General features: G+C 43.6%; 1 protein-coding gene across 5 annotated transcripts in view; it reads left to right on the plus strand.

The window, feature by feature from the left end:
- The first annotated feature begins 268 nt into the window (after positions 1-268).
- BEND7 (BEN domain containing 7) overlaps positions 269-13,244 on the plus strand; it is a 47,691-nt gene continuing 34,715 nt past the window's right edge. For 4 of the 5 annotated variants that reach the window (XM_054190784.1, XM_054190795.1, XM_054190814.1 and 1 more), the window contains exons 1-2: positions 269-475; positions 4,330-4,413. In XM_054190784.1, coding sequence (XP_054046759.1) covers positions 415-475; positions 4,330-4,413 — 145 coding nt within the window. In that variant the 5' untranslated portion in view covers positions 269-414. Of the gene's footprint in view, positions 476-2,311; positions 3,985-4,329; positions 4,414-13,244 lie in introns of those variants that run through there. The other variant, XM_054190823.1, reaches the window with a different exon arrangement.

Raw genomic sequence — 13,244 nt, forward strand, 5'->3', positions numbered from 1 at the left:
GGCTTTTACGGCCGGGGTTGGCGGAACGGCGGCGGGGCGCGGCGGGCGGGCTGCGCGCCGCCTTCCCCCAGCAGGTGGCACCGGGGTCCCGGAGCCGGCGGCGAGCCATTGCGGGCCGCCCTTCGCCGCCGGGCCGCGGCCGCGCAGCCGGCGGGGGGGAAGGCGGCGGCGGCGCTGCCCGGCATCGCCCCCGCGGGGCTCCCCCCGCCGCACCCCGCTTTCCCTTCAAAGTTTGGGGCGGGAGGTACGGGGCGGGCGGTGGGGGGGGAGCGTGTGTGAAGAGAGAGAAGAAGCGGAGCCAACTTGTCCCGGATCCCTTTTAATTCGCCGCCAACCCCCGCGTGTTTTGCTGATTAAAGAGACGGACCTTGGTCCTGCCGCCGCCCGGCCGCCCCGCTCCTTCCTGCCCGCACCATGGAGTTCACGCAGAGGAAGAGAAGCAGGAAATCCCAAAGCTTTAAACTGATCAACGAAGGTGAGGCGGGGGCGGGGGGCGGCCGGGGCTTTGTTCCCCCGCCGGGGGCAGCCCGGAGGGCGGCAGCGGGGGGAGCGGGGCGTTATGAAACGGCGGGGCTCCCCCCTCCCATAATCTGTTATTTAACTCCGTAGTCCTCTGCTTCAACTCCCCGAAACCATTGCACACCTATTTTTTTTCCTTTATCCCCCCCTCGCCTTTTTTTTTTTAAATTATTTTTTCCCTACGTGTTGTTACAACCCCCACCACAACCCCCCCACACCATCCCCCAAAAGGTGGACGTGTTTTGGTTTGTGTTTTTTTTTTTCTTTCTTTTTTTCCAGGCACAAAATAAAAGTTGGATCGTGTTTCCTGGTAAATCCTTCTTTGGCGGGGGGGGTGTGTGTGTGTGTGTGATAAAAGGTAAAATCGGGAAGCGAGCAAAAAAAAATAATGACACTTGAGCAGCAACGGACCTTCTTAGTATTCAACTCCTGTGGATTTATTGTGTTTTGGGTGGTGATTTTTTTTTTTTCCTCCCCTTGACTGCGTATTTCAAAGAAAAGCCGAATAGAGGTTGCTTTATTAAAAAATCCACGCAGCTAATTAATTGTACGTGGGCAGGGGAGAGCCACCGGCGTGTAACTTGTTCGCTCGAGGTGTGTTTGCTTTTGGTAAAGAGGGTATTTTAAAAGGGATTGTGGCGGAAAATATTTGGATTCATGTCGGGGAAGAAGCACAGCTCTGTCTTTCAGTCTTGTTGTTGGTTTGTTTTTTTTTTAATTAAAAAAAAAAGGTAGAGCCGCTGGTAGGCATTTTAACAGGTGGGCTTCCCAGCCCTGGGGATTTATTTTGGTTGGGGATTTATCCCTTCTCCGGCCGTTGAGATCTTTTTGCCCTGATGGATTTGACTTGAGGTCTTTTTTCCTTTTGTGTTTCCAAGTATTGGATGGGAATATCTCCATGAAACGCTGTGTGTGTCCTGCATGCCAAGTTCAAGGCAGGTGACTGCTTGGATGTAATGTCACGCTTGGGAAAGGTGGGGGACACACACGCGAGTGTCAGAGACTTACTGTCTGAAGAGCAATGTCTTCGTAGGCGCTCGGCAAAATCGCATTTGATGCGAAGAAATTTAAGGATGGAAATAAACTCACTTCGTAGGAATAGTAAATAACAACTGCTGTATCATCGTAGGGGGGTCTGGAGCATCGCACGTACTGCCAATTGAAAACTAGAGGGGCAGTGACCTGTCAGACTTGTCTGAAACATGTTGGAGGTCTGTATGTATCAGCACACCTATCAAGGGGTTTAATTTCTGTGGAGAACAGGTTTGGTTTGTGGGGTTTCGATATCGAACATGCTCTCGACTTGGAGGCAGAGTTAGTGCAGGACTGGGCTGGAGCCTGGGGGGCTGAAAGCGAAACATGTGGAAAAGCAAAACTGAAATTGAAGACTCGGTTTTATTTCTGTCCTAATGGAGCTGTAAAAAGAACATGGGTGCTATCCGAAATAGATGGCTATTTCACAAATTCTCAGTTGCCACTCATTACTGGTTTAGATATGCCTCAGTGTATAAGACAATCTATTTAACCTTGTTTTAATAGGTAAATTCAGTTATGATGGTACATTATTAGTAATTCCTGTTTTTTCTGGGGTCTCTTTTTGGACCTGGAAAGTGAAATAGAAGGCTACACTAAAAACACAACCTAGAGAGAAAATTATGTCTTTGTACTTTGAGAAAGGAGGAGATAAAAATCACATTTTGCGTGTGACTCTGCACTTGCGTACTCTTTTTTTTCTATCACAGTTGATTAGAAAGATAATTATGTATAAATAGTTGTCTCTTGTAATTGGCCTTTGCCTCTTGCTGGAGTCATTCCGTAATGTCACAGTTTAGTGTTTACTGTTGTGAAATTGATATGGATTTCGCAGCGCCTGGACTGTGACATCCGAGGCAGAAGAAGGAAACCAAAGAGAAAAGGGTATGCTGTGTCAATTTGGTGGTAACACACCATCTGTTAATGGCGTGTGCCTGTAGAGTGCCTGTTCTGTCCCAAAAAAAACTTCAGATCACCTTATCGAGATGATCAATAATGACCAGATCGAGAGGAAGTCCATTCTTGCACTAAAACACAGCCACCTCTGGGGTGAAATGTGGTGACTTTAAGGCAGCAGCTGTAGATCAGAAGAATATTGTGACCAGCTGGATGTACGGAGGGAAGTGCTAGAGAAGAAACCACATGTAATCTATATATCTAAGGACCGTGAATCTGTAAGTCATTTACTTCCTAGTTTCCACCTACTCATTCCCAGCAGATCTTGGACACCCTCGAGAGGATGAAAATGCAGAGTATTGTGGGTTGACCTTGGCTGGCCACCAGGTGCACACCAAGCCGCTCCATCACTCCCCCTCCTCAACAGGATGGCTAATGACCATGGGAGGCAGTCGGCATAAATCCCGTAGCTTTAGCCGTATGAAAGGAGCCTTTACTTCCTTGACGTCATATCTCAAACTTCACCTTTAACCGTTTCACTTGTTGGGCGTGCTTGGGCGGCAGAGGAACCCTTTGCGTAGCACGTCATCGCTGACCTCTTCAACTCCCTGTTGTGTTGGGTTTTTTTTTCCCCCCTCGCTTTCTTTCCAGGCCCATTTCTTTCTTTTGCGTCGCTGTGTGAGGCTTGATTCTAGTTTACTTATTGGGTTGTTCCTCTTCTTGTGCCCTCCGGACAGTCCTGCCGTACAAATAAATGGGATGTTACAAAAAAAAGTGTGGCTTCCAGGAGGCCTTTCTGATCCTGTAGCTGTTTTGTCTGAGGTGCAGGTGTGCTGCTCGTGGGAGTAGGAGCCGCTTATGCTGCCCTGCGTTTCTGTTGTGCCTTTGAAGTGAATCCCCCAACGTGCCCTTCCATGAGTTAATCTCGATCTCGCTTTTTTGTGAGGCGGGTAAACATAAAAACCAGTTTACGGAGGGAGTAGCTGAGAGCGTTGGGAACAGGGAGGGCGTTAAAGGAGTTAGGCGGGGAGGTGGCTGTTTCAAGATACTGAGTATATTGTTGAGTCTTGAGTGATTTGCCGAAGGACAAAGTGTGTGCCAGTAGCAGAGTCAGAAATAGCATCCAGGAGAGCTGCCTTTAGACATTTTTTTTTTTTTACCTTGGACTTACTATTCCCTCTATACACACGTGTAAACAAAGCGCTGGTTTTGCTGAGCACCTGCCTGGGATTACAGCAGAGACCTTCACAGAAAAAACATTCTTTTATTTGAAATATGAATTCCGTGGTGAATTTTTTATTTTTTTTATCCTGTAGCATCTCTGACTACGAGATGTTAATGTTTATTCTTCGGATCATCACAGACGTTAGTTTCTGTAAGTGAATATCCTGAGTTGTCCCTGATCTCCTTTTTTTCGCAATTCAGAGACCGGTGACACCAATATGATTTAGTATAGCTGAACGATGCGGTCCTAATGTACGTTGCTGATTTGCTGATTGAGGTGAAGTTTGAAAGTTTCCCTTAGTCTCGGGAAAGGTAAAGTTTTTATTATAAATCTGCTTTCCATCTGTAAAGCAAGAAGCCAGATAATTGGCATCTGGTGGGATAATTTGCTGTGAAAATGAACACAGTAATTTAGGGCAGGCGTAGCTATTCCTTAAAATCTGTGCAATATTTGAGCTGAGTCTCTCCAGTGTGAGCAAAGTTTGGGTTTTTTAGGAGGTGCTGATACAGAGCACATTTTCAGTGGTTAATTTGATGTACATGAAATAAACTGCAGATATATTGATAAATTATGTAGTAAAACTGTAGCAATGTGTTCGGTGTTCATTTTTTCCAGATCACTTGAGTTCTAATTTTTTTTATCGTTTTTCATTCCAGATTACCATCATGAGATATATAAGATCTCTGACTACAGCAATGATGTTAATGGGGAGACCAAAGAAACACAACCAGTTTTTTTAGGTATGTGCTTGTGTTGATTAATTTCCGAGCAACATAGCGTGGCCATTTGCAATTAGGGAGGAAAAAAAATCTCTGTGCAAGCACAGGAAGCGCCTGCCATTGTTTAATATGACGTTCTTTTCAAGACCCTTTTATTCTACGAATTGCCAATATATCCTTTATTAACACTGCTAAAAGTTGTAATTTCAGACATAAATGTTTATTAGTGTCTACACACAGTGCTAATTATCACTCACTCAGAGAGCCAGATGCTGACTCTGCAGTTTTGCAGCTCTGTGCTCACCCCATTTACATTGCATATTCGCTGGCATGCTTCACTGGCAATAGTTTGTGTAATTGGGGTATTACATCTTTGACATCTGGATAACAGAAATTCAATTTCCAGGAAGCTGCTATTTGTTTGGTTTTGCTTCTGCCTTGGGTGGGATAGAGGATTAATGTGCTGTCTTAATGTAATGTCCTTTCACCTCTGTAGCTTGCCTGCTAATCCTGCCATGGCAAAATTAAATTAAATCAACAGTTAAAAATGTGTAAAGAAAACAGAGAAGTAATATAGAGCCTGCAACATGATATATACTGCAGCGTGGTAGGACTGGTTATCAGCGAACCTTTGTCTTTCCTGTCTGTGTGCTTTTTGTCCCGTACAACTCCTCAGCTGCAGAGCGCTTCTTCCTTTCCTGCTTCCAGCCCCCTCCTGTTGCATCTAGGACCGCACCTTGGTACTGCGCCTCTTGGCCAAAATTTGGCGAGCGAAATTCAGAGGAGTTAAGGGCCAGTTTTTTGAGCTACAGTAATGACTCTTGCTGTATAGAGCAAGCTCTTGGGCACCTTGCTCAGGCTTTGGAGAAAGCAGGTGCCTTTGCAGTGAGAAATTTGGTGGTGGCCGCCTGTACTGAGCTGCACCAGGAGCCTAAAAATTTTTGTAGGGTGATCGAGGGTTTCTGTGGTTTGTGCATGTTGCCCCCTGGAGCCAGCCAGAAGCATTGGTCCTGAGTGTGTGAATCGGCACCAGAACCCAGTCTGCACGCAAAATGCCTTTGTCTCCTGAATTCATAGTGCCACGTCCTCTTCTAGAGGTCAGCAGCAAACAGGAGAGAACAGGAGGATGTCTTGGGCAGTGTGGAATCTTCTGGTGGTTGGAATATTTACAAGGGAGTGAGAGCTGCATTAAATTCCCTTCTCAGCTACTCGCCATTTGGATTTTGAGCAAATATTTCTTCCCTATGATGCCCATTTCCAGGGAGAAGTGAAAGTGGCTGCTGTGTTCTGTGTTTGGATTTTGTGTTCTCTAAGCACTTTTGGTGGCGTCTGATGAACCCGATGGAGTGAGCTCCACCAGAGGTTTACTTTGAGTTCTTTCTCATCCAACCCTAAATAATAATAAACCTTTGGCAGGAGTTAGGCATCTAGTTGTTTAAGCCAGGATGCTTCTAAGAATGCGCAGGAGTGTGTGCTTAGGCATCTGCGCCATGAGTCAGACAAATTGATTTTGATTTTGGTTTGGTTGTGTTGTCTTTGGGTTTGTTTGGTTTGGTTTGGTTTTTTTTTTTTTGAGTATGCCTAGCTTTTCATTGTGACTGAATGTGCTCTGGCATTTAAGTGCCTAAAGTTCACCTATTTCGAGAGCCGGTCAGAATTTAACCTTTAAGAATCTGAGTGCTATCAAGGATCTTCCTTATCAGGTACTGAAGCACAGGGTTGCAGTCCTGGGAGCCCACCTTCAGTTGCTATGGAAAGAAAAAGGTGCTATTTCCTGGCGATGTCCTGAGTGTCCAACTTTCAGATTTTCTCAAAGCGTGCTGGTTTTGACAAGACTGAATGATGTGTGACTGTGTAAGATTTGTAAACTAGGCTTTTGCTTTTTCTTTTTTTCCTTGGGAGTTGGGTTCAATTCAGTAAGTTACTCAAAGCTCACATAACCTTCTCTGCTTTATCTTCAGTAGGTTTCTTTGGTGTCCACTTTTATCCAGATTCCTAGTGACAAAGGCACTGATGTGAGATGTAGGGAAAGCAGTGTCGGGACTGAGCTCAGCTGAAAGCACTTGAAATCTGGGCTCCCACCTTTTGGCAGGAATCTGGGATTAGTGGCGTTTGGCATTCCAGCTTTCCTTTAAAAAAATTCACATTGCATGGAGTAATACTTCCATCGTGCTTCAGGGACGGTGGGATAACATCACTGTCCCCAGCTTAGTGTCCTGTCCACAAATGAGGAGCTTCACTTGATTTCATTATTATATGCCAGAATTCATCCCAGAAGAATGTTCACTCCAACTTGTTGGGTTCGAGTCAAGTTTGTTGTCCAGTTTAGGTGTTCTAATTGATCCATGGGATCAGCCGTTGAAACCTCAATGGGATGCAGCCTTTAGTATGTGAATGGATGCTAACATACGTCATGGGAACTATTACCTTTAGAAAAGGGGAAATGTTAATGCCGTTACATGAACGAGTGAAGCTTCATCTGGAATAGGATGTGCGTATGTTTTGCTTGCACAGTCGAGAATGATGAACTCAAACTCAAGTTTGGCTGAGAAGAGGGGAGCTTTTAGGGGAAATGAGTAAATCAGAAGAACCCATTTTTTTAACATGCAGATAAATTAAAGAGCAAGCATCAGGAAAGACCTCTGGAACCTTAGGTGGTCTCTGTTGCACCAGCCCAGATGGGCAAAACGTGGTTTGCGTAAACGTAGGCTGAAAATTGGAGGAAGCTTGGAACATGGTACTGGATGTGTCCTCTGATGGTTGTGATGATGTGAAGTCCAACTGCTTTTTGAATGGGTCTTGGTGAGCTTAGGAAAGTTGCTTATGTGATGCAGTGGTAGAGTTTACAAATTCGGGGGGGGCAAATATCGCTGCTGAATTTTGCAGGTGAGGACTGGCATCTGTTTTGTTTTGAAGGAAAAGGCTTAGTTAAGTGGTACCAAGAGGGAGTGCTCGACCTGAAAGGGAGGAGGCAGCCCAAAGCGAAGTGTTTACACCTTGAATATGGACAAGATTTAAGACAGATGTGGCTTCAGCTTTTACCAGTTATCAGCGTAAACCTTCTGTCACAGGGCTGCTAGCCCAGACTTGGAAATACAAGCCCATAAGGGGACTGTACAGCCATATCTTGTCGACAACACTGGTGAAACCTAGCTTGTCTATAAAAAAAAATACCTTTCGCATACACCACATTGGTTTTTTTTCAGTCTTAATATTTTATTATCATCACAAAAAAAGCAGAAATATAATATACCTCCAGACTGAGTGTTTTTACAATGCTTTCAACTTGAAATTCAGGCTCTATGTTTGAAAGGTTAATGTAGAAAACTAATTATATTATCCTGGTAACCAAATGTGTGATGAGACATTTGTCTGTGTAATTAACAGTGAAGAACTTTTATAGTTTCATAAAATCGAATGCTACGCACAGTGTGCTTGGAGCATTTGTTTTGAAGAGATGTCCAAAACAGAGATGTTTATGACTGATATAAAGTGGAGCTGAAATGTACTGTAATGCAGGTGTCTGTGCATTTTACAGCATTTCGCATTGTTGAAATGGAAGGCAGCAGATTAATAACTTTGCTATGTCATGGTGAAAATAAATAATGTGTTCTTGGAGCAGGGGAGCAATGCATAAGTTACTCACTAATTTCAAGAATTTATTCTGTCCCAGAAATAATATCCTTTGCAATTTATTCACAGTGAAAAAGTTGACTTAACACAAGTCGGTGAAGTTACTTGTTGCTTTTAATAGAATTATATTGATTGTTGCAATAGTAGCCTTGTAATTAAGACTGCATAAAAGTTTATTTTATATATCTGTGTTGTCCAGTGATCTAACTTCGTAAAGCATTTCCCTTTGGGGCTGAAGCATGATTTTGACCTGGGATATTTCCAAGAACTGGGGGAAGTTGTTGCATATCTATTATTATTTTTTAAAATTGTATGACCCTGTTAATGTATACATACTTGCACTCACTTGTGCTTTCTGGAATGATTTAGCTGTTGCAGTGTGGCATGAAATCCTATAATTTATGCTTCTGTATCTGCTCCTGTTGGGTGTTTTGAAACTGTTTCACCAAGCTCTTCCAAAGAGTTATTTTCTGGTAGTGATCAACTTCCAGCGGAAAAAAAAAAAACAACACAAAAACCCCACAAACAAATCCTGAATCATCCCAGGGTCTGATCCTGGGTTTGATTCTGCAAATTGCTTTGCTTACATTAGTGTTTGTGATGCTTATTAACTTTCTGTGTCTTGTGGTAGGCAGGAGCGTCGATGGACCCATGTCCTTCCATGCTTGGTTTGGGAGTAGGGTGTCTAGTTTGAGGGTAATCCAGTTTTCTTGCAGATACAATCTTAGTGCTTTGTGGTGACGTGAAGAGAGCTAAGTGCTTTTAAAACACACTTTGGAGCACCACTAAGATGTCTCAGCTAAGACAGCTTAAATGTCCCTGTGTGTTAGCTTAGGGTAGTCAAAGTCGCCGGCTCGTAACTCATGTTGCTTGCGTGACCCTCTGACACTGTTCGTGACCACTGCTCTCCCTGATGACTCAGGGTTTAGGTTTTTCATTTGCAAAGCGTGTCGTTGCCTGTGTTACTTGTTCAATATTGGCTCCTATATGCCAGCAAAGACTGGGGATCACTTCGTCCAGAAATGCGTGCTTACCCCATCAATTTAGCTACACAGATGCCCGATTCAAATCATCCACAGAGCAGTCGCGACAACTTTCCATGTGATTTAGGAAACCTTTGATCTGATAAGGAATCATGCACATGGCTCCTCTATTTTTCCCATGCTGACCTTCATAGTTTTCTATTTCAGGCCTACTTGTGGCACAAGATGAGTGTGGCAAAAATGTCTTGAGTTTTGAAAGTTAGGGTTTGATGTGGGTGTAGTTTTTGCTGAGAAGGGATGCTTAGCTCCCTTCTAGGATAACTGTCCTTTAAGGATATAGTTGAGTACCATGTAACGCTCTGTAAGGTGTGTTGGTGAGTTCAGCCTGGCTGTGCACTGGGGACATAGAGTCATAGAATCACCTAGGTTGGAAGGGACCTTTAAGGTCATGGAGTCCAACCATCAACCTAACACCGACAAAACCCATCACTAAAGCATATCTCTAAGCACTATGTCTACCCGTCTTTTAAATACTTCCAGGGATGGTGACTCGACCGCTTCGCTGGGCAGCCTGTTCCAATGCTTGATAACCCTTTCAATGTAAAAAATTTTTCCTAATATCTAAACCTCCTCTGGTGCAACATGTGCCCTGCACGCACATACCTCCCAATTTCTTGAATTAGCCCTAATTGAGCTGAATTAGCCCTTACAAAAATCTTCAAACACAGCAGCCGAGTTTGGCTGGCCCTCTTCCAGGAAGGGCAGCATTCAAGTGGTATCTAATAAACTGGTGTTTAATATGTTCGATTATATAAGCCCTTGCAATTCTTTATTATTTTTTTTTATTGAGCTTTCAAGCTGTATACGTCGACTTACACCTTTTCTCACCCCTGAAGCCTTGTTTCCTTACAAACCAGGCTGATGTTGTCAGCTCACATGTGCTTGGCTGGCTGTCGCTGCCGTTCCTGCCCTCCCGATAGCTTCTGAACTCAGCCACCAACTTCAGCCTAGTTTGACACAAAGGTGGAAATCTGTGAGATGCAAAGTACCTTCAGCGGGCAGCCTGACGGAGGAAAAAGCCCTATTTGTAGAGCCACGAAAGGAAAAGTTTCTATAGGAGTTTTGTCTGCCGAAACACAATACAACATAAAATTAGCTAGTAATTCATAGAAAATTAAACTGTATTAAAAAAGTCAACTGCTCGTGAATATTTCCCAAAACATATGAGAAACATAAATGTTAAAAATAAAGAAATTAATTGCAAAATATTGGGCCAAGAGACCATTATGGTTATTTGTTTATATAAGTCAAAGGAAGAAAACATCAAAAACAAACGATTGTCTAACCTTAATTCTGCTCATTCATTTACACACTTCAAAACACATAAATTAACCCCAGATGTGGCTACCACTTCTCTAATAGTGGAATAAAATTAGTATTTTAACATGTGGGTATGGTCGCATATCATTTTATCATTCTTTATAGCACTATGATAATATTGAACAAATTATTCAGAAAAGTATAATAACTTGTTTGTAGGCAGTGTGCTGTATTTATATTAAGTTTAATAAGCATAATAGGGAAAAGATGGTAAGGCAACTGGGATAAAGAATGGAATTAATGAATTATCGATACTATTTTGTTAACTGGAGTTGTTTACAGGTCTGTTGCTTCAGACAGATGCACACTTAGTGTGTGGATGTTACTTCATCCTAGGACAGTTCTGGTTTACATTTGCACATTTGGAATTTTTAACGTTTTTAGAACTTTCAAAGCAGGAAGTTTTTACACTGTGCACGCTTTCAGTAAGGAAAGAGATGGAAATGAATTTGGGGGAAATTACTGCATATTTGATGTGGTGTTTATGAAAGGGCTTTGGTTTGCCTTCTTTTTGTTTTATAAGATTACAATCAGGCCATGTGGGAAAAATGGGTTGTATATAAGGGGACATGGTAAAAATAGTTCTAATAGTAATTTTAAAAAATTGTTAATACATTTTTGTTATGACTATTATCATCTTTCATATAAGTTCCTAAATAGGGCTGTAATTTGCCATGTTTACCTATTTTGAGTAGTATTTTTTAAGTATTTCAGTGTTTTGCAAGTAAATTCCTTGGTTTCAGATAAAACCAAAGGGATTATATGGGAATCCGAATGGCAAAACCTGTAGCTTCCTGGTCGGAGGCATCCCCGTCTCCTCGGTAGAGGTGGGAACCCCCGGTACATGTACAGAGAGAGGCTGGAATATGCACGGCTTCTCTCACGCCTCAACATCTACTTCAGGAGGCTTTTCACAGATAGGTAATGCAGATTTTTATGTAATAAACTGTGTTTTTTTAGTGCTCGATTATCCCATTCAGCATTTAAGAAGGAAGGCTGGCTCTTCCATAGGATATAGTGGCTTGAGCTGTTTGGTTTTCTCTCTGTGCCCCATCTTCGTGTTTTCGTTTTGGGTTTGTTTTTTTTTCTTTTTCATTTTTTAAATTACACGGTTATTATCTGTGCAAATCATCAGCAGTGGAATAGCTGATAACAGAATGCTATCACTGGGCTCTGGAGCAAATAGCCAAATGAGATAGCCAGGGAGCAAGAAGTTAAATCTGTTACTGTTCCTGCGCCTGCCTGCAGGTTCAGGTGGTGTAAATTCAGCTACTCCCCACGCGCGTTGGGAAGGATGCTGCTGTTGCTGGCTAGTTACAAATTAAAAGCTGTAAAAAATCGTAACTGGGAGAGGGAGGGATGTAAGCTTGCACTGAAAACTTAAGTCAAGCCTATAGCCTGTATGTTTTCAATGACCTTCCTTACAAAACAGAAGAGTGTTTTGGGAAAAACAAAAAAAAAAACCCCAAAACCAAACAACAACAGAAAACGGGGAAATAAACAAAAAAAAAAAACCCCAAACCAAAACGCAACAGACAAGTTCACAAAGGGGGAATCTCCCTGTTTTAAGCAGGGAGCAAACTAAAGAGAAAGGCATGCTTAGGTAGGATGCAAGTTCAAGGTTTGCTGTAACATAAATGTAGGGCTTTTTTCTGTTTGGAAGTAAGTATGCTCATGTCACTGTATAGGAAGGTTTCTATATGAAGGAACAAGGGACCAGAATCAAGGCTGAATAAGCTCAATTAACATTAATATTTTATGTAATTGGGTAAGGGAAATTTAATCTTTCCAACAACCTGTCACCCGACCAGCCACGTAGCACGCGGTCACTGCACCCGACGGGAGGAGGTGGCTGGGAAGCTTTTTTTGATATTCAGATACATTTTGCTATTGAATACAAATCCAAATTGCCAGCATAAAACTCTGAGAGCCCAGCGCACCGCTAAATGGTTCGGTGATGCGGGATTGGTTCGCGCTCTGGTGTTCTGGGAACGTTTGGAGCTTGGAGGTGGGCAGATACAGCCACGTACTGGAGAAAGGCAGTCTTCAGTGTACAGATCTGAGTATCTCGATAATTGGAGCCCCATGGTACTCTGTGGCCTCTCAAGGTTGGGAACTGCAAACAGTCAACCCCTGGTTGGGCTGGGGCCAAAAAGCGTCATTTTAAAGGAATTGGTGCTGTGATTTGTTAATTAAATCACACCCACACACATAAATCCACAGGCAAACCAACAAAATAAATACAATGCAGAACTTCCTTGCGAAGGGCTTTTCTCGCTGCTTTAGCTGGGATGGAAACGGTGCTGGAGTATCTCTGCACGGGGTTAACAAATATTTTTCTAAGTTTGGACTGGGAGGTTTCTTGCAAACCGCCCACTCTCCTCGCTGGATCGGGGTGGGCTGGAGCCAGCTGGCACCAGCCCAGGGAACCGGTGCGCCGGGTCAAGCGGGAGATGCTCTGATTCAGCAGAGGCTGGGGTGGATGGTACAGCTTGGCTCCCCTTCTGCTTATTCGCCTCCTACGGCAAAAACTCCCTCTTTGGGTAGTGGGTACGCCAGGCTGGCAGCGTGTTTCAGCTACCTTGAGCTTGGCTTGTGTTGGGGGGAGCGTTGCTGCTCTCGTGGCTGTCTGGTTTAGCCAGCTGCCTAAGTTTAGGCAACTGAATAGTGCTGTTGAGTTGATAAAACTGCTCACGTACGTGTCTGGCATCAGCACACTTCCCAATACCTTATTGAACCAGAGACGATGGCGCGTTGCATCTTTGGGGGGGGGGGGGGGGAGGGGGACACTCCTTATGAGGGAGTGTAGCGATAGGACAAGGGGTAACGGTTTTAAACTGAAAGAGGGGAGACTTA

The sequence above is a fragment of the Rissa tridactyla genome, chromosome 1 (genome assembly GCF_028500815.1).
Source record: "Rissa tridactyla isolate bRisTri1 chromosome 1, bRisTri1.patW.cur.20221130, whole genome shotgun sequence".
Taxonomy (NCBI): Eukaryota; Metazoa; Chordata; class Aves; order Charadriiformes; family Laridae; genus Rissa; species Rissa tridactyla.